General features: G+C 32.5%; 2 protein-coding genes and 1 long non-coding RNA gene across 3 annotated transcripts; 2 read left to right on the forward strand and 1 right to left on the reverse strand.

Moving 5' to 3' along the window:
• Positions 1–6,146: 6,146 nt before the first annotated feature.
• On the forward strand, positions 6,147–8,114 carry LOC149494090 (protein LATERAL BRANCHING OXIDOREDUCTASE 1-like). The gene is made up of 4 exons (XM_089724781.1): positions 6,147–6,668; positions 6,852–7,099; positions 7,189–7,516; positions 7,790–8,114. The coding sequence occupies exons 1-4, from the start codon at positions 6,438–6,440 to the stop codon at positions 8,024–8,026; spliced, it is 1,044 nt and encodes a 347-aa protein (XP_089580907.1). The 5' UTR covers positions 6,147–6,437; the 3' UTR covers positions 8,027–8,114.
• Positions 8,115–13,371: 5,257 nt separating this feature from the next.
• Positions 13,372–14,677, reverse strand: LOC119370497 (uncharacterized). The gene is made up of 2 exons (XR_016322060.1): positions 14,496–14,677; positions 13,372–14,010 (listed from the first exon to the last, which is right to left on the reverse strand). It is a non-coding gene; the product is annotated as an uncharacterized LOC119370497 (long non-coding RNA).
• A 750-nt stretch (positions 14,678–15,427) lies between these two features.
• On the forward strand, positions 15,428–19,087 carry LOC105641258 (protein LATERAL BRANCHING OXIDOREDUCTASE 1). Its single transcript, XM_089724783.1, is given in 6 exon segments — positions 15,428–15,845; positions 17,704–17,877; positions 17,880–17,949; positions 18,195–18,522; positions 18,779–18,801; positions 18,803–19,087. Coding segments are annotated over 6 exon segments (1,017 nt in total). The 5' UTR covers positions 15,428–15,607; the 3' UTR covers positions 18,987–19,087.
• Positions 19,088–19,185: the final 98 nt, after the last annotated feature.

Genomic DNA, 19,185 nt, shown 5'->3' on the forward strand with positions numbered 1-19,185 from the left:
TAGAGAAATTTTCCAGGTCTAATAGTTTGACCGTTATACTCTCTCAGTCTCAAAATATAAGTCATTTAAGATTTTTACATAAAGATTAAAAAAGCAATTAACTCTCTTCGATTATAACAAATTCAATGGTAATTTAATCAAATTATCCTTTATCTTAAAATCAATAGTTGCTTGTAAAGTATAATTTATTTTATTTTGTGTAAACAAGAGCAACATTGTCCGTTTTGATTATTACATTTTCATTGCTGAAAGAAATATTGGTGTTGTTGATTAATTTGATACGGGTTGTTGGGTTTTCCAATTCCAAAAAAGTCTTTTAAGTCTTTGTATGCACAAAATTGAAATTGAATGGACGGAACTAAATTTCAATTTTTCATTTTTTTTTTTTTAATTACAATCTATCAAAACCGATAAAAATTATTATTTCCATTCCATAATACTTGTCACATTTAATAAAAAAATTTATTCCAAAATACTTATCACATTTGTGATTTCAAAGAATAATAAATCTTTTTTTCCATATTTGCCCCTTATATATGACCAATAATTATTATTTTAATTTAATGATTTTTTTTAGAGAATTAATATTAAATTAACACATATTTTAAACTTTCTAAATTTATCGAATTTTGTCCATTAAACTTACGGACTTCAGTTGTCGATATAAAGTCATTAACGGCAAAAATTGAATAAAAGCTAAAATTGGTTACTACATTCTATAAAAAGAAAAAGGCCAAAATGCCTACCACGTACTTTCCAATATGAAGCCTTGGCCATTTGATTACTACATTTTCATTGGTGAAAGAAAAATTGGTGTTGTTGATTAATTTGATACGTGTTGTCTGGTTTTCCAATTCTATCACTCTCAAATCAAAAATAGGTTAATTTTCAAGGTCTATTATTATGTATACATTTTTTTTTTTCAAAAAGCAATAGATTCTACACTATTACTAACTTGGAGAAATTTACATAATTTCGCATTAACCTATTTTTTCCTATGTCCAATAATTTTTATCTTAGTTTGACTTATATATAGATTAAAAAAATGGATCACTTTTTGCATTAACAATACCTATAGTGAAACTCTTGAGGGATGAGACGGGAGGAAATGGATCATTTTTCCAAGTTTTAAGATTGAGCCCTAGGTATGGAGTCCTTTTAAACACTAGGGAGGGAGCGCCTTTTGAAGCCTACCCAGCGCGAACCTGGATTAATCAAGCAATGGGGTTCAAATACCTTGAGCCCCTTTATGGGCCTATCCAGCGCGAATCCGGATTAATCGGGTAATAGACTTCAAACACCAAATGGTTAAAACCAGAAAAAAAGGGTCCCATATAATTAACGTGATTGAAGCCAAGTTACCGTATCATTTGGTTGTTATACTAATTTATGTTATAAGTCATAACCAAAGTATAATTTTCTATGCCAAAAAAGTCTTTTAAGTCTTTGTATGCACAAAATTGAAGTTGAATGGATGGAACTCAGTTACAATTTTTCATTTTTTTTAAATTAAATATCGATCAAAACTGATAAAAACTATTAATTCCATTCCATAATATTTATCACATTTAATAAAAGAATTTATTCCAAAATACTTATCACATTTGTGGTTTCAAAGAATAATAAATTTTTTTATATATATTTACCATTTATATATGACCAATAATTATTAACAAATTAACAAAAATATTTTAAACTTTCTAAATTTATCGAATTTTATCTATTAAACTTACGGACTTTAGTTGTGGATATCAAGTCTTATCAACTTTTATTTAGATTTACAGCAAATTTAAGTCATTAACGGCAAAAATTGAATAAAAGCTAACTTTTATAACAAAAATAAAAGTTTAATTATTTAATAGCTAATACTTTAATTAAATCCTTCCTTAAGCATGTGTTTAATATGCATAATATCACTTTAACCCTCAAATAAATATAGATTTAATGTTAAAAAAATAAAAATTGAAAGAATCAATATCCAAAATTTGATAATATTTGAACATGACCTCCTATATTAAGGAGAATTCACTATCACTGTCACTATAAACTACATAGTAGCCTTTTACGGTGATTTGTCTAAAGTATTTTACTATTTAGATAATTATACTAAAATAAGTGTAGATATTATCTCTAATAAAAGGAAAAAATTTAAAATTAATCAAATTAAACTTGTAGCTAGATCATAAAGTCGAATATTGGCTATAAATAGCCACTATACCAAGTGAAGTAAGCGATTATCTATGCATAAATATTATGCTCTGTCAACTCGATCAAATTCTTCGATCAAGATTGTGATTTTTTATTTTTTGTATAAGTGGTTTATTATTAAAATTTCTATATAAAAAATGTAGAAACATATTAATTTGTATCTCATATCTGTATACAGTTCCTTTTAACGAAGTTTTTAGTTTGACTTCTTCTAAAAATTCTTTTTTTTTTTAAAATTAATTTGATAATGTGCTAGAGACTTTTTGAAAAGAATGGCAACCAAAATAAACGCATTTTAGACAAGATAATAAAGAAATATCTGCCATTGTATTGTCCTTTTTTGTCATTGATGAAAGAAATATTGGTCTTATTGACTAATTTAATACTTGTTACTTGGTTTTCCAGTTCCATCCCTTTCAAAATAGAAAATGAGTTACATATGGATTATGACTTAGTTGACAATGCAAGTTAGGCATATAAAAAGAGCTTTTAGGTTCGGTCACTATTAAATGCACCTGTAAAGAGGGTCAAGAAACCTTAACTGTGATTAAAATCCAAGCTGGATTATACAGTTCCAATAACAGAGTCCGTGTTTTACAAAAAAAATAGTTAAATTTTAAAAAATATACATATATATATAGGTCCCATATAATTAATGTGATGTAAGTGAAGTTACCGTTTTATTTGGTTGTTCTATTAATATACGTTACAGTCGTAATCAAAGTTCGATTTTCTATGCCAAAGAAGTCTTCCTTCCACCATAATTGTGGAAAAATGTCATGAAATTTGTTTTGAGTGTGGCTCACGATAATTAATACCACTTCCGTTCCATAATACTTATCATATTTGAAAAAATGGTTTATTTTAAAATATTTATTAAAAGAGTAATAAGTTCAATTTTTTTCATATTTACCATTTTTATAGAATCAATAATTATTAATTCAATTTAATGATTTCTTAGAGAATTAATATTAAACTAAGAGTGATGTAATCGATTTACTCAATAATTTATTATAATTTAGACAAATTTAATGATTTTCTTAAAGAACGTAAAATTTCAAATATGACAAATATTATGGAATGAAGGTAGTATAAAATTACTGCTAGAGGAAATAATATAAATGAACTTTATGGAGTAATATTTGGATATCATAATTTGAAGATGATTGAATGTTTAATTTTTTTAGATTTTTATTTTTTAACACTCAAATTCAGATTTATATTTATTTCAAATCACTACCCATATTATCTAAATCAAATCTCATATTCTTTTATAATTTTTTTCACTCTCTATATGATAATATTTTATTAAAAATTAATTGTTTTCATTTACATATGCTAAATTAAAATTTTATATATATATATATATATATATATATATATATATATATATATATATATATATATATATATAGTATTACCTATATAAAAACATATGTTAGTTAGTCATCTCCAGATCTTCTCTTTATTTTAAATATAATTTATTAAAATTGTCGAGTTTACATATGATATGGGTTAAATTCAATTGATTAATAATCTTAAAAATTTCAATGCTATTTGCAAATTTATTTGGCCTCTTTTGACATGAATATTTGAATACTACATTATATTAATATTTTTATAAATTTTCACTTGAACCATGAACCATAAAATGTAACATGTGAAATAATTTTTAAATCATATAAAGTTTTCTCAACTATAATATATTATTTTTCAATTACGTTATTTTAAATTTTCAATAATATATTATTTTTAAAAAAAATTAACTAAGCAATTACGTGTAATCTGATTGATCCTTTATAATTTCATAAATTTTATTCAAAAAAACAGACTAAGGAACAACTAAAGGAAAGTACAAAACTTTGACCTTGATGGGCAACTGCTTTTGAGGATAGTGTTCAGCATTTTGATTCTAATAAGGTTAAGGTTCTATTCAGCAAAAATAATTGTTTTAATAGTTGTTAGTTATTTTAGTAGCGTTTAGTTGTTAGCTGTTTTAGTAGCTTTTCATGAAATGCTAAAAACTGAATGTTACATGAGTTAATTTTTCACCAAAACGTTACCCTAATTTCAAAAAACTAGTCCAAACGTTATGTGACCGAATAACTTTTTAAGTAGCGTTTAATCAAAACGCTAAAAGCTAATTAAAAAGTTGTTGCCGAATACGGTCTAAAACATTACCTTTATTAATTATATTATAATAAGGTTTAGAGATTGAGGGAGTATTTCAAGAGATGCTATTCCCCAAATATTTAGTGTTTGACAATAATTAATTGAACTTTTTTAATAATATTTACATTTAACAGCTAATCAAATAATTATTTTAACTTAATACTTATGCTTTAAACCACTATGGTCCTATTGGGTGACCGTTTTTAGTATTTCAAAACATTATCTCTATTATGTATAAAGTTTGATAGCATAAAGTGTATGCTAGTGTTTAGAGTTTGAGAGACAGATTATGAAATGTTATTTCATTTAATATTTGATGAAACGCTAGTAAAACATCTCATAACTAGTAAGATGGTATTAGCTACCAAAGACTGTGTTCAGCAACAGTTTCTCATGTAGTCTTTAACATTTTGGTTAAGATTAAAATACTATTTTCATTATTTCTGGTATTTGGTGATATAATATTTCTATTAGTACTTATAGTTCGAAAGAGAAAATTACAAAACAATTGAAAACTACTAGGATATATAATAGCTACTAAGATAATCCACGGCTTCTAAAAAAAAGTTAATTTTGTCGAACAGATCTTAAAAACTATCAAAAAAGTTCTATATAAACAACTAACCACTAACTACTAAAATAATTAATATTCATTCCTTTTTGTTAATTAAACTATCAAAAAAGTTCTATATAAACAACTAACCACTAACTACTAAAATAATTAATATTCATTCCTTTTTGTTAATTAAACACTAAAAAACAATATCTAAAGTTGAGAGTGCTTTTTTTTTTTTTTAGGTAATTCTTTTCTTTTAACTAATTAATTAATATGAATTTCTAATGCCAAGTCAATTTCAAACTCAATAAAAATAATGATCAAAATACTTTTTAATAGCTTATATGCATGTTGAGTATATCGTCAGTCACATCTTCTGTATTTTGGCATAAGAGTTTTTGCTAAGAGTACATCACATATGTAAATATTTCCTTTTCGAGATCACAAAATATTAAGTTTTCATTTTAATTCAAATACGATACAGTAATCATGATCAAATAATCTCATTATATATAGATAGGCCCAAAATTGGAGCCCTACCCTAAATTTCCACTGCCCAATATTTGGCACTTGCCAACTCAAGTCCAACCACCTTAGGCGGATCTCCGACAAGGCCGTTGGCGTTATGGGTTAGGGGACGCATTTAGACTGAATTTTGGATAATTATACTAATTTGTATTTATGCTTCCTCATTAGGACCTGTAATTATAAGATCAATGCCACTAATACAACTTCTTAGCTAAGCATGACCATGGTTCTAATACTGTCGTTTCAGTTTTAAAATCTCTAATTTCGATTATAAAAAAAATGAAATTAAAATTGAACTATTTTTAGACGATTTTGAAATTGGCGCTCTCGATTTTATTTCAATTTCAAATTGAAGTTAAATAATATATTTTCAAATTTTTAAAATGCTTTTTTAGATTTACAGATTGAATAAATAATAATAATAAATATTATTATTGAAAAAAAATTCAATCAATTTAATAAAAATTTTTCAAAATTACTTTAAAAAATATAATAAGACAAAAAAAAATATGTTGTGAGTTTTTTTAAGAATATAGTTTTCATGATTTAAAACCGGAATATCCAATTTTAAACCAAAACGATTGATTTTGATTAAAAAAAATAAAAAATCAAAATTTAACCTTAAATACGATTTCAGTTATGATTTCAACCATAACCAATGACTATAATTTAATATTGATTCTGATTTGAAATCCTCATCCTTTTGTTAGCCACAAATTTGTTCCTCTCTCCAAGGGTGTGCTCTCCTACTTGGCCTATGGATCCCACGGCCGATGGCGCTAAAGCCTATGCAGGGCACAGTACATTGCTATCCTTGAGCAGAGCACAAAAAATATAATAATGAACTCCGTTGTTCTGCAACTTTGAATTGAATATTAAATATTAAAAAATAGAAAATCTGGATCAGCTAACTGGAATTCAATCTTTTTAAAAAGTAAAAACCCATCAAACTGCTAAGTGGTAACAGGTCGCCATGTCAGCCGAGATTGAATCAATGTCAAAATCCGTCCAAGAATCGGCCATCGACGGCGAAGAATCGCTGGAAAAGTACATCCAAAAAGGAACTGAGAGTGGAAAGTTGAATACTTCTGTTTCGTTGATAGAGGTTCCTATTGTTGATATTGGTCTTCTCAAATCTCCATTAACCAGAACAGAGGAGCTTCACAAACTCAGATCAGCTCTTACCTCTTGGGGTTGCTTTCAGGTCCTTTATTATTCTTAAATATCATTTATCTTAATTTCAGTATAATCACTGCATATAGATTAAATTCGTCAGTGTAGATTGTGATTTTATCAGTAGATTTATATTTTTCGTTAGTAAATTTTATAAGTAGAATCACTGCATATAGGTTGTATTTCATAAATATAATTACCTGTATGTGTGCAGATAATAAATCATGGAATGACAAGTTTATTCTTGGAAGAAATGCGTCAAGTTGCCAAGCAGTTTTTCTCACTACCAATGGAAGAGAAGCAGAAATACTCCCGAAAAACTGGCAGCATGGAAGGGTATGGAAATGATATGATTCTTTTAGAACATCAAATACTTGATTGGACAGATCGTTTATATCTTACACTAAACCCAGAAGACCAGCGACAGCTCAGATTTTGGCCTGAAAATCCTCAAACTTTTAGGTAATTATCTTTTCAAACTTTTAGAGCATGTGCAGGGAAGCTTTCAAACTTTAATTAATTATTACTCTGCAAAAAATTGAGATGTACAGGGAAATGCTTGATGAATTTGCCAAGAAATCACAGCAGATAAATGAAATTCTGCTTAAAGAAATGGCAGGGTCATTAGGGTTGGATGAGAATTGCTTTTTGGATCAATACGGAGAACGACCACTCGTCACTGCAAGATTTAATTACTATCCTCCATGTCCAATGCCTGATAAAATTCTTGGGCTAAAACCACATGCCGATGGATCAGCACTCACCATTCTCTTGCAAGACAAAGAAGTGGAAGGTCTTCAGTTCTTGAAAGACAATCAATGGTTCAGAGTTCCCATCATTCCAGAAGCTCTTCTTGTTAATGTTGGTGATCAAGCTGAGGTAAATACTAAAATTTATTTGATATTTTTGTTTGACCTACTGCTGAGAAATATGCTATGAATCTATTTGATAATGTTGCTTGATTTGCCATTGATAAAAACATTCTGTTAGAAATATTAATCAGAAGTCATTAAGATTTGTTCTCGAATCGATTTTATACATATGTATGTATGTATCTTGGAGTTTAGAATTTTCAAGATGAAGTTATGCAGATTTTGAGTTCTTTCAAGTCTTGAATATTCCAATAATAGTAATATTGGAATATTTGTGTAGATAATGAGCAATGGAATATTCAAGAGCCCTGTACACAGGGTGGTGACCAACACAGAAAGAGAGAGGATGAGTGTAGCTGTATTCTGCACTCCTGATTCAGAAAAAGAGATTAAACCAGCCGAAGGGCTAATCGATGAAACAAGACCAAGATTATACAAGACAGTGAAGGATTATGTTAGTTTTTACTTTGAATACTACCAGCAAGGGAAGAGAACAATTGAAGCAGCAATAATCTAATTTTCTTTATATACGTACTTTTGGTTTCTTGTACTCTCAATTTCTTCTGGTTTCTATGAGTTAAAGACAACAGAAACTGATTTCTCTAGTATTTGTCAGAACACTAACAAGAACCGAAACAAAACAGAACATGATTACAGATCCTTGAGTAAAGAATTGTGTTAGAAATAAGAAAATGAACAAGAACCTGTACTCCAGACAAAAATGTAGCTCCTCTCTTCAACAAAATGGAGTTCCAGAAAAGCTAATCAAAAAAATGCACCTACAAAAATGAAAAGTGATGACCCTGGTGATGGGAAGTAACACAAAATCTGACCTCACAACAAAAACTTCCCCACTTGAATGAATCTATTAGGAGTAACAATGAGCAACAAATTCAAGCAACACAAGCTGTCCCAAATCATACACAATCAAAAATAACATTCACCACATGAACACAAATCTTTTTACGTGGAAAACTCCTCCGGTGTGAAGGATAAAAACCACGGGACCTCTCCTCCGGTCCAAGGAAATAAAGTTCACTATCACAAATATTGTCTTACAACTTATAGCAAGCTACAACCATCAAAATATGTAGCTATACCACAAACAACCACAAATAAATGTGTGGGAACACAATAGAGTGATCACAAAACACAGCTGCTGTTCTCAATACATTTAAAAAATGTTCTACTCATCCAAAAATTAAACTGATCAGCCAGAATCAAGAGTTGGATGTTAGGAACAAGCTCACCAAAAATCAGCTCAATCCGATAAAGGATGACTGCCGAAAACGCTGAAGAAGATGAAGCTATGCAGAGCTAGAAGCAGAACAGGACAGCTTCGGATTCAGACCCAGAACTCAATCTCTGAACCTCCAAATGAAAATCCCTACGGTGAGAATCAAGAACAGAGAGCAAAGAACAACATATCCAAAAATCACAACGATCCAACGGTTGAAACTCCAGGAATCTCCAGAACACGGTGACTGGTGCTGGATGGGGCTGTGCAGAAAAACCCTCTCCTCTCCTCTGTTTTTCTCACACGATTTCTGGTTGTGTGTCGATCAAATGAGAGCCAAAAAATATTAGGAATATGGCTGTTAGTTGAGGGGCATAATTGTAAAACAATAATTAGTTACTGGACTTCAAAATATGGGCTTTTACCACATAGGAAGGGAACCCAAACCCAACAATTCTACCCCTTCCCGACTATGTGGAAGAGGTGCCCAAACCGGCACTCAAACGGCATATTTCAAACTTCATTCTTGGTAGAGACTTTGTGCACATATCAGCACCATTATCATCCGTATGAATCTTCTCAAGCTCAATTGACTTAGAATCCAAAACATCACGGATCCAATGATATCTCACATCAATATGTTTAGATCTACCATGAAAAGTTGGATTCTTACCAAGATGAATAGCACTCTGGCTATCGCAAAATAAAACATACCTTTCCTGAGTAAAGCCAAGCTCATTCACAAAATTTTTCATCCATAGCAACTCCTTGCATGCTTCAGTAGCTGCAATGAACTCAGCCTCTGTAGTAGATAAAGCAATACATTTTTGCAACCTGGATTGCCATGCCACAGCTCCCCCTGCAAATGTAATCAAGTACCCAGAAGTAGACTTTCTAGAATCAATATCCCCAGCCATATCAGAATCAGTGTAACCACAAAGCATAAGCTTTTCAGACCCAAAACACAACTTCAAACCTGAAGTACCACGGAGATATCTCAATATCCATTTAACTGCATTCCAATGCTCCTTACCTGGATTAGAAAGAAATCTACTAACTGTACCAACTGCATGAGCTATATCTGGTCTAGTACAAACCATAGCATACATCAAACTTCCTACTGCAGATGCATAAGGAACCTTTTGCATGAATTCTTTCTCTTGCTCATTGGAAGGAGACTGCTTCACACTCAATCTAATAGATGTAGGGAGAGGTGTACTTACAGCCTTAGCCTTAGCCATATTGAACCGTTGTAGTACCTTCTCAATATACTTCTCTTGTGAAAGCCATAATTTCTTGCATCTTCTGTCACGAATGACCTTTATGCCAAGAATCTGCTTTGCCGGGCCTAAATCCTTCATAGAAAAAGACTTGCTCAAGTCTTTCTTCAAATTCATAATTCTGGAGGAGTTAGGACCTACAATAAGCATATCATCAACATACAACAGCAAAATGATAAAGTCATTGTCAGAAAAACTTTGCACAAAAACACAATGATCAGAAGTAGTCTTTTTGTAGCCTTGCTGAACCATAACAGACTCAAACTTCTTATACCACTGCCTTGGTGCTTGTTTTAAACCATACAAGCTCTTTTTCAACTTGCAAACATAATTTTCTTTGCCCTTCACCACAAAACCTTCAGGCTGCTCCATATAAATTTCCTCTTCTAAGTCACCATGAAGAAATGCAGTTTTCACATCCATCTGCTCAATCTCTAAATCAAGTGTAGCAGCTAAACCCAAGATAACCCTGATGGAAGACATCTTAACCACTGGTGAGAAAATTTCTTCAAAATCAATCCCCTTTCTCTGACTAAAGCCCTTGACAACTAATCTCGCTTTATACCGAGGGGATGATGAATTCTCTTCATGCTTCACCTTATAGATCCACCTATTCTTCAAGGCTTTTCTATCTTTAGGAAGCTTCACCAGTTCAAAAGTATCATTGTCATATAAGGATTGCATTTCATCTTTCATAGCAATAATCCATTTTGTCTTTTCCTCACTCTCAACAGCTTCTTGGTAGCATTCTGGCTCATCTGCATCTGTCAACAATACATACTCATTAGGAGAATACCTTGTAGATGGAATATGATTTCTGGTAGACCTTCTGACTGGAGCCTCTTGTTGTCCCTCAAGTGTCTCATACTGATCATCAGTTGCATCATCTATAGGAATATCAACCTCATCTGCCTCTTCAGTATTATCCTGAAGATCAACCTGATTTCTAACATCAACTGCAGCAGGTGTTGAAGCTGACGGAACTGGATCTACATCAACCAAGCTGTTATTTTGAGGTTTTGGTTTCTCCACTTTGCCAATATCTTCAATAGTCTGATTTTCAATAAAGACCACATCACGGCTTCTATAAACTTTCTTCTCAATAGGATCATAACACCTATAGCCAAACTCATCTTGACCGTAGCCAATGAAGATACACTGTCTTGTCTTGGCATCTAGCTTGGACCTTTCATCTTTAGGAACATGAACAAAACATTTGCACCCAAATACCCGTAGATGATCATATGAAGGCTTCTTACCATACCAAAAACTATCAGGAACATCATTATTCAAAGGAACGGTAGGAGTAAGATTGATGACATGTGCAACTGCATACAATGCCTCACCCCAAAAAGAATTAGGTAGTTTTGCATCTGAAAGCGTACATCTAACTCTCTCCATCAAGGTTCTGTTCATCCTTTCTGCCAAGCCATTCAACTGTGGAGTCTTAGGAGGTGTCTTCTGATGTCTGATACCATGCTCTCGACAATAAGAATCAAATGGCCCACAATATTCACCTCCATTATCAGTACGAACACATTTCAACTTTTTACCTGTTTCTCTCTCAGCATAAGTGTGAAATTCTCTAAATGCACCGAGTACCTGATCCTTTGACTTTAACACACGAACCCAAAGCTTTCTTGAGTGATCATCAATAAAAGTCACAAAGTACTGTGCACCACCAAATGACTTATCCTTCAAAGGACCACATACATCTGAGTGTACTAGCTCTAACAACTCTTCTTTTCTAGAAGGAGGATGATGTTTAAAGGAGACCCGTTTCTGTTTTCCAGCCAAACAATGCTCACAAGTGTCTAACTCTCCACCTTGCAAACCAGAAAGCAAATTCTTCTTAGCTAGAATATTCAGACCCTTTTCACTGATGTGACTCAATCTCTTATGCCATAATTCTGTTGAACTATCATTTTCAACTGCATTCACAAGATCTGTAGGGATAGTAGTCAGTAGCCAATACAAACCTGAACCTCTAAACCCTTTAGCCACAACCAAAGAGCCTTTATAAACAATGCCATGATTAAACAAATTGGTGCCATATCCATCATTATATAAAGCGTCACAGGATATCAAATTCAACCTCACATCTGGCGCATGTTTAACATTCTTAAGTATCAACTTCATACCAAGGTTGGTCACCACAGTTACATTGCCAATGCCCACTACTTTGGATACAGATCCATTTCCCATCCGTAAAGTTCCAAAATCACCAGGAGTGTAAGATGTGAATAATTCTTTCTTTGTAGCAACATGGTGTGCAGCTCCACTATCAAGTACCCAAAGAACCTCATTGCTGGCAACATTAATCATACTTCCATCATGAACAACAGCCAAATCAACTGAAGTAGCAACACTGACACGATCACCATTTTCATCATTGCCATTCTTTTCTTGCTTGCCTTTATTGGTTTTGTTATCCTTTTTCCACTTGTAACAGTACCGTTTGATATGCCCAGATTTACCACAATAATGACATTCAAGGCTCTTATACCTTGACTTTGATTTACTCCTACTCTTGCTTCTACTGTTGTGATCATGACTTTTACTCTTGCTTCTCCCCCTGTTTTCAGTAACCAAAATATCTGACTGTGATGTGGAAGCGCCCTGAGTTCTCCTTCTTACTTCTTCATTCAGAACACCACTCTTCACATACTGCATAGTTACAACACCATCAGGAGCAGAATTTGTCAAAGATACCCTAAAGTTTTCCCAAGAGTCAGGAAGTGTATTCAACAACCAAAGTCCCATAATGTCCTCATCAAACTTGACACCCATATTGGATAACTGATCAAAGATACCCTGAAATTCATTTACATGGTCAAGTACTGAGCTCCCTTCTTTGTACTGCAGGCGTATGGCTTGCTTAAGTAAGAACAACTTGTTGTTACCAGTTTTAGAAGCATACAAAGATTCTAGCTTTTCCTACAAAGTTTTGGCATTTGTATCATTAACAATATGATTATATACATTATCCTCAACCCATTGCCTAAGAAAACCACATACTTGCTGATGCTCAAACTCCCATTCTTCATCAGACTTAGACTCAGGCTTACTAGTAGCAAATACAGGCAAATGTAGTTTCTTTAAAAACAAAAGGTCTTTCATCTTTCCTTTCCAAGTGTGATAGTTTGTGCCATCCAAACAAATCATTTTACTCATATTTACCTCCATAATTCAAACAAGCAAAAATGCTCAATCAACAAAAATAACTGCAGCTCTGATACCACTGTGATGGGAAGTAACACAAAATCTGACCTCACAACAAAAACTTCCCCACTTGAATGAATCTATTAGGAGTAACAATGAGCAACAAATTCAAGCAACACAAGCTGTCCCAAATCATACACAATCAAAAATAACATTCACCACATGAACACAAATCTTTTTACGTGGAAAACTCCTCCGGTGTGAAGGATAAAAACCACGGGACCTCTCCTCCGGTCCAAGGAAATAAAGTTCACTATCACAAATATTGTCTTACAACTTACAGCAAGCTACAACCATCAAAATATGTAGCTATACCACAAACAACCACAAATAAATGTGTGGGAACACAATAGAGTGATCACAAAACACAGCTGCTGTTCTCAATACATTTAAAAAATGTTCTACTCATCCAAAAATTAAACTGATCAGCCAGAATCAAGAGTTGGATGTTAGGAACAAGCTCACCAAAAATCAGCTCAATCCGACAAAGGATGACTGCCGAAAACGCTGAAGAAGATGAAGCTATGCAGAGCTAGAAGCAGAACAGGACAGCTTCGGATTCAGACCCAGAACTCAATCTCTGAACCTCCAAATGAAAATCCCTACGGTGAGAATCAAGAACAGAGAGCAAAGAACAACATATCCAAAAATCACAACGATCCAACGGTTGAAACTCCAGAAATCTCCAGAACACGGTGGCTGGTGCTGGATGGGGCTGTGCAGAAAAACCCTCTCCTCTCCTCTGTTTTTCTCACACGATTTCTGGTTGTGTGTCGATCAAATGAGAGCCAAAAAATATTAGGAATATGGCTGTTAGTTGAGGGGCATAATTGTAAAACAATAATTAGTTACTGGACTTCAAAATATGGGCTTTTACCACATAGGAAGGGAACCCAAACCCAACACCTGGACCAACTTTGAAAACTGAACAAGAAAGAATTATAAAACACCATTTTTATCTACAGCTAACTTCTTTTAAGTGAGGGTTCGTGAAAATCTCCTTCGATCCAAAAACAAAATTCATACTTAAGGTCCAATTTATTAATCAAATTAGATTGATTTCATAATTATATGCTTGAAATCAAAATGAATGTTTTTCTTCTTATTAAATTATTTTCTAAGTTCTTTGTAACAATAGAAATTGTAATCAATATTGAACTGCTTGTTCTGTAAATCATCATATAGCTAGGTTTCCTAATTCACTTATAAACAAAATTCAATCAAAGCATAATTAGTGAGAAACTAACCTCATAAAAGTTAAACCCACAGAAAAATCAGTTCAACGTCATAAGAAGAGGTGATTAAGGCTTTGATCAAACGCTGGAATTAGAAGAATGGCGGATAGCGGCACATATAGCTATTGTTGGGTGCTCCTGGTTAGGGGTAAGCATTCGGCTTAACCGAATTGGTTTTAGTACGAACTGATGCGTTTATATGGTAACCGCAGTCACCATAATGCTATCTCCAACAATATTACTCAAAAATATTTATATATTCTAAGTTTAAATCAAAATTTAATATTATATCCTAGGTAGTCCACTCCACGTGTAATATCAACTATTTTTTGCATAATAATTTTAAAGGAAAAGACTTACCTGCATTGGACGTATGGATTCAACTATATACTAAATCAATTAAAAATAGATTTTTAATTCAAATAAGAGTGATTTATCTGATAAAAAAAACAGTAATAAAACAATAATATTTTTTTTTTTAAAAAAAAAAAATCCTCCATCGATCAATCTGATGCATATGTGAATTCATATACTTGATGCACATAAGTCTTTTTCAATTTTATTAATTAGTTAGAAGAATTATTTATTCTCTTAGAGGACAATCGAAAAATTACAAATCATAAAATTTTGAAAACCTTAACATTATCATGATTGAAACCACCACTACGTAGCCTTCATAATCGACATAACCCATATCCATATCAACAAAATGAATAATAATAATAATAAATTCTATAATATTGGAAATATTCAGTCTCCAACTAGCAAACATATTTAGCTAGCAGACAACATAGTTGTACATATTTGACTTAATTCATCACTGCAACTTTGTTACTGTAATACAAACTCTCCACCTAGCAAAGGAGTCACGCATATTGGATTGCTTTGTTCATTTTCCATTATTTCCAATAATTGCAATACTCCTACTACTATATAAACTACACCAAACGAGAGGGCTTTGAAACTTAAATTGGATTGCTTTGCTTTCACAAAACACTTGCCTTCTTCCTTCTTTCTCCTTTATATTATGCAACTTTGAATTGGTACTGAATATCTTGATCAGATCAACTTAAATTCTGTTTGTGTAACAACCCCAGTACACTGCTAAGTGCTAACAGGTCGACATGGCAGCAGAGATTGAGTCAATGTTTAAATCCACCCAAGAACTGGCCATCAGCAGTAAAATGCCACTGGAAAAATACATCCAAAAAGGAAGTGATAATGGAAACTTAAATGCTTCTGTTCCGATGATAGAGGTTCCTATTATTGATATTGGTCTTCTCCAATCTCCATTAACCAGAACAGAGGAGCTTCACAAACTCAGATCAGCTCTTAGCTCTTGGGGTTTCCTTCAGGTTTTCTGTTATTATTATTGTTCGTGTTATTAAATATGGATTATCTTAATTTGAGCAGATTCACTATATATTAGATTGTATTTCATCCATGCATGAATAAATATATAATTACTTGTACTTTTGCAGGTAATAAATCATGGAATGACAATCAATGGTTTAGGGTTCCTATCATTCCTGATGCTCTTTTTGTTAATGCTGGCGATCAAGCTGAGGTAAATGCTAAAATATATTTGTTATTTTTGTTCAATCTACTGCTGAGAAATATGCTATAGATCTATTTGATATTGTTCCTTGAATATCTGTTGAGAAATACATTCTGTTTAAAATATTAATTAGAAGTTACTAAAATTTATGTATAATATATATTATATGTGTAGATAATGAGCAATGGAATATTCAAGAGCGGAGTACACAGGGTGGTGACGAACACAGAAAGGGAGAGGATTAGTATAGCTATATTCTGATTCAGAGAAAGAGATCAAACCAGCTGATGGGCTAATCGATGAAACCAGGCCAAGATTATATAAAACAGTGAAAGGGTATGTTGGTCTTTTCTCTGAATACTACCTTCAAGGGAAGAGAACAATTGAAGGAGCATTAATCTAATTTCCTTTATATGTACTTTTGGTTTCTTGTACATATTTCTCTGGTTTGTCTGGTTTGAGAAATAAAGTATTTGTCTGTTTTGAGAAATAAAAAATGTCTCTGGTTTGTCTAGTTTCTCAAGCATGTGAAATATAAAACGTTTCTCAAGCATGTGAAATATAAAACGACGTCGCATAGAAAAAGTTAACTTCGTAATAGTAAATGCATGCAGTTCTTTTACTGTGTAAGCCACAATAATTTTTTTTTTTTTTTTGGCTTATTTAACATCTTATTAATCCACAATTAGTAAACCAGATGTGAATTGAAATCGGATTGGAATGGGTTTGATTTTTAATGGAATCAGAACTATCTAAATATTTTGATTTTGAATCAGAAATTAAATTAGAAGAATCAGATTGATTTCAATGTCCTGGGCTTTTTAGCCTGAAAAGAAAGGATAAAAATTAATTTGGATTATAAGAAAAAGTTAGATGCAAAATTTAATAGACTTCATTTTTCTTTAAAAAATAACTTTTATATTTTATATCGAGAATATTTCAAAAAATAAAGCTTTTAAGTGGTAGTTAAGGTTTTGGTAATACAGTCTTCATATTAAAGGATCTTTTTGAAAACAAATAGCAAAATATAGGAAATGTCCACGCCTTGTCGTGTAAGGTATCAAGATTCAGATAAGGTAAGTCTCCTGCTTTTCAATGTTCCCATTTTCCACAGACCGCACAAATAAAAAGAAAAGACAAAGAAAAGTATCTTGAATATCTTGATCGGGATCATGGCAGCCGACAACATTGATTCCAGGTCAAAGTCCGTCCAAGAACTGGCCATCGACGGCAAAGAGCCGCTGGAAAAGTATATCCAAAAAGGAAGTGACAGTGGAAATTTTAAGTACTTCCGTTCCGTTTATAGAGGTTCCTATTATTGATATTGGTCTTCTCCAATCTCCATTAACCTAAACAGAGGAGCTTCACAAACTCAGATCAGCTCTTAGCTCCTGGGGTTGTTTTCAGGTCTTCTACTATTATTAAGTGTTGATTGTGATTTTATTAGTAGACAGCTGCATATGGATTAATTTGTTTCCTATAACATGCTAAAGTTCGAACCTTGCATAAGTATTTTTTAATAACCTTTCAATCATCTTGCTCCATTCGTATTTGGACGATCTTTCTTTTATTTCTAAATTCTAGCTCCGCCCCAGGTTTCACTGCAAATAGATTGTGTTGTATCTGTGAATAAATAAATACAATTACCTGAAACGTTGCAAGTAATAAATCATGGAATGACAAATTCATTCTTGGCAGAAATGCGTCAAGTTGCCAAGCAGTTTTTCTCACTACCAATGGAAGATAAGCAGAAATACTCCAGAGAAACTAGCAGCGGTGAAGGGTATGGAAATGATACTGTTCATTTAGAACATCGAATACTTGATTGGATTGATCGTTATATCTTACGGTAAACCCAGAAGACCGGCCACAGCTCAGGTTTTGGCCTGAAAATCCTCAACCTTTTAGGTAATTATCTTTTCAAACTTTAATGGGTAGCTTTAAAAGTTACTCTATTTCAGAACTGGAGGCCATGGATTCAAGCCATGAGAAATATGGAATGTTTTGTGTACTGGATCACCCTATTCTACCAATCTTCCTCAAGTATGAGATGATTTATGCACCGAGTCACCCTATCCCTTCAAACTTTTAGTTAAGCATTAACTCTGCAAAATTTGACAGCCATGGCTAAATGGAAAAAAAACAATCTGCAGGGAAATGCTAGATGAATTTGCCAAGAAGTCGCAGCGAATACAAGAAATTGTGCTTAAAGAAATGGCAAGGCCATTAGGATTGGATGAGAATTGCTTTTTGGATCAACATGGAGAACGACCAATCGTTACTGCACAATTTAACTATTATCCTCCATGTCCAATGCCTGGTAAAACTCTTGGGCTAAGACCACATGCTGATGGATCAGTACTCACCATTCTCTTGCAAGAAAAAGTGGTGGAAGGTCTTCAGTTCTTGAAAGACAATCAATGGTTTAGGGTTCGTATCATTCCAGAAGCTCTTCTTGTTAATGTTGGCGATCAAGCTGAGGTAAATACTAAATTTTTTTTTGGTATTTTTGTTTGAGGTGTTGCTGAGAAATATGATCTATTTGCTATTGTTACTTGAGTTGCAGTTGATGAAAACCCCTGTTAAAAATATAACTAGAAGTCATTAATAGTTTTATTCAATTGATTATATCTATGTACGTATATTGGAGTCTAGAGTTTTCAAGATCAAGTTATGCAGATTTTGCGTTTCAAGTCTTGGATATTCCAAGAACAGTAATATTGGATTATTTGCGTAGATAATGAGCAATGGAATATTCAAGAGAAAGGGAGAGGATTAGTATAGCTGTATTCTGCATTCCAGATCCAGACAAAGAGATCAAATTAGCTGATGGGCTAATCGATGAAACAAGACCAAGATTATACAGGACAGTGAAAGGCTATGCTAGTTTTTATACTGAATACTATCAGCAAGGGAAGCGACCAATTGAAGCAGCATTAATCTAATTTCCTTTATGCATACTTCTGGTTTCTTGTACTTAAAATTTCTAGTGGTTTCTGTAAGTGAAAGACAACAGAAAATGATTTCTCAAGTATTTGTCTGAACACTAGAATTAAGCTAAATCTAAGAGAGAGAAAATTATTAGGAAAATAAAAACTGATAGAAAAAGATTATTTCGTTCAAGCAATAAAGGAAAGGTTAAAA

This window comes from Jatropha curcas, chromosome 8 (assembly GCF_041381405.1).
Source record: "Jatropha curcas cultivar XTBG-Jc1 chromosome 8, XTBG_Jcur_1.0, whole genome shotgun sequence".
In the NCBI taxonomy this organism is placed as follows: domain Eukaryota; kingdom Viridiplantae; phylum Streptophyta; class Magnoliopsida; order Malpighiales; family Euphorbiaceae; genus Jatropha; species Jatropha curcas.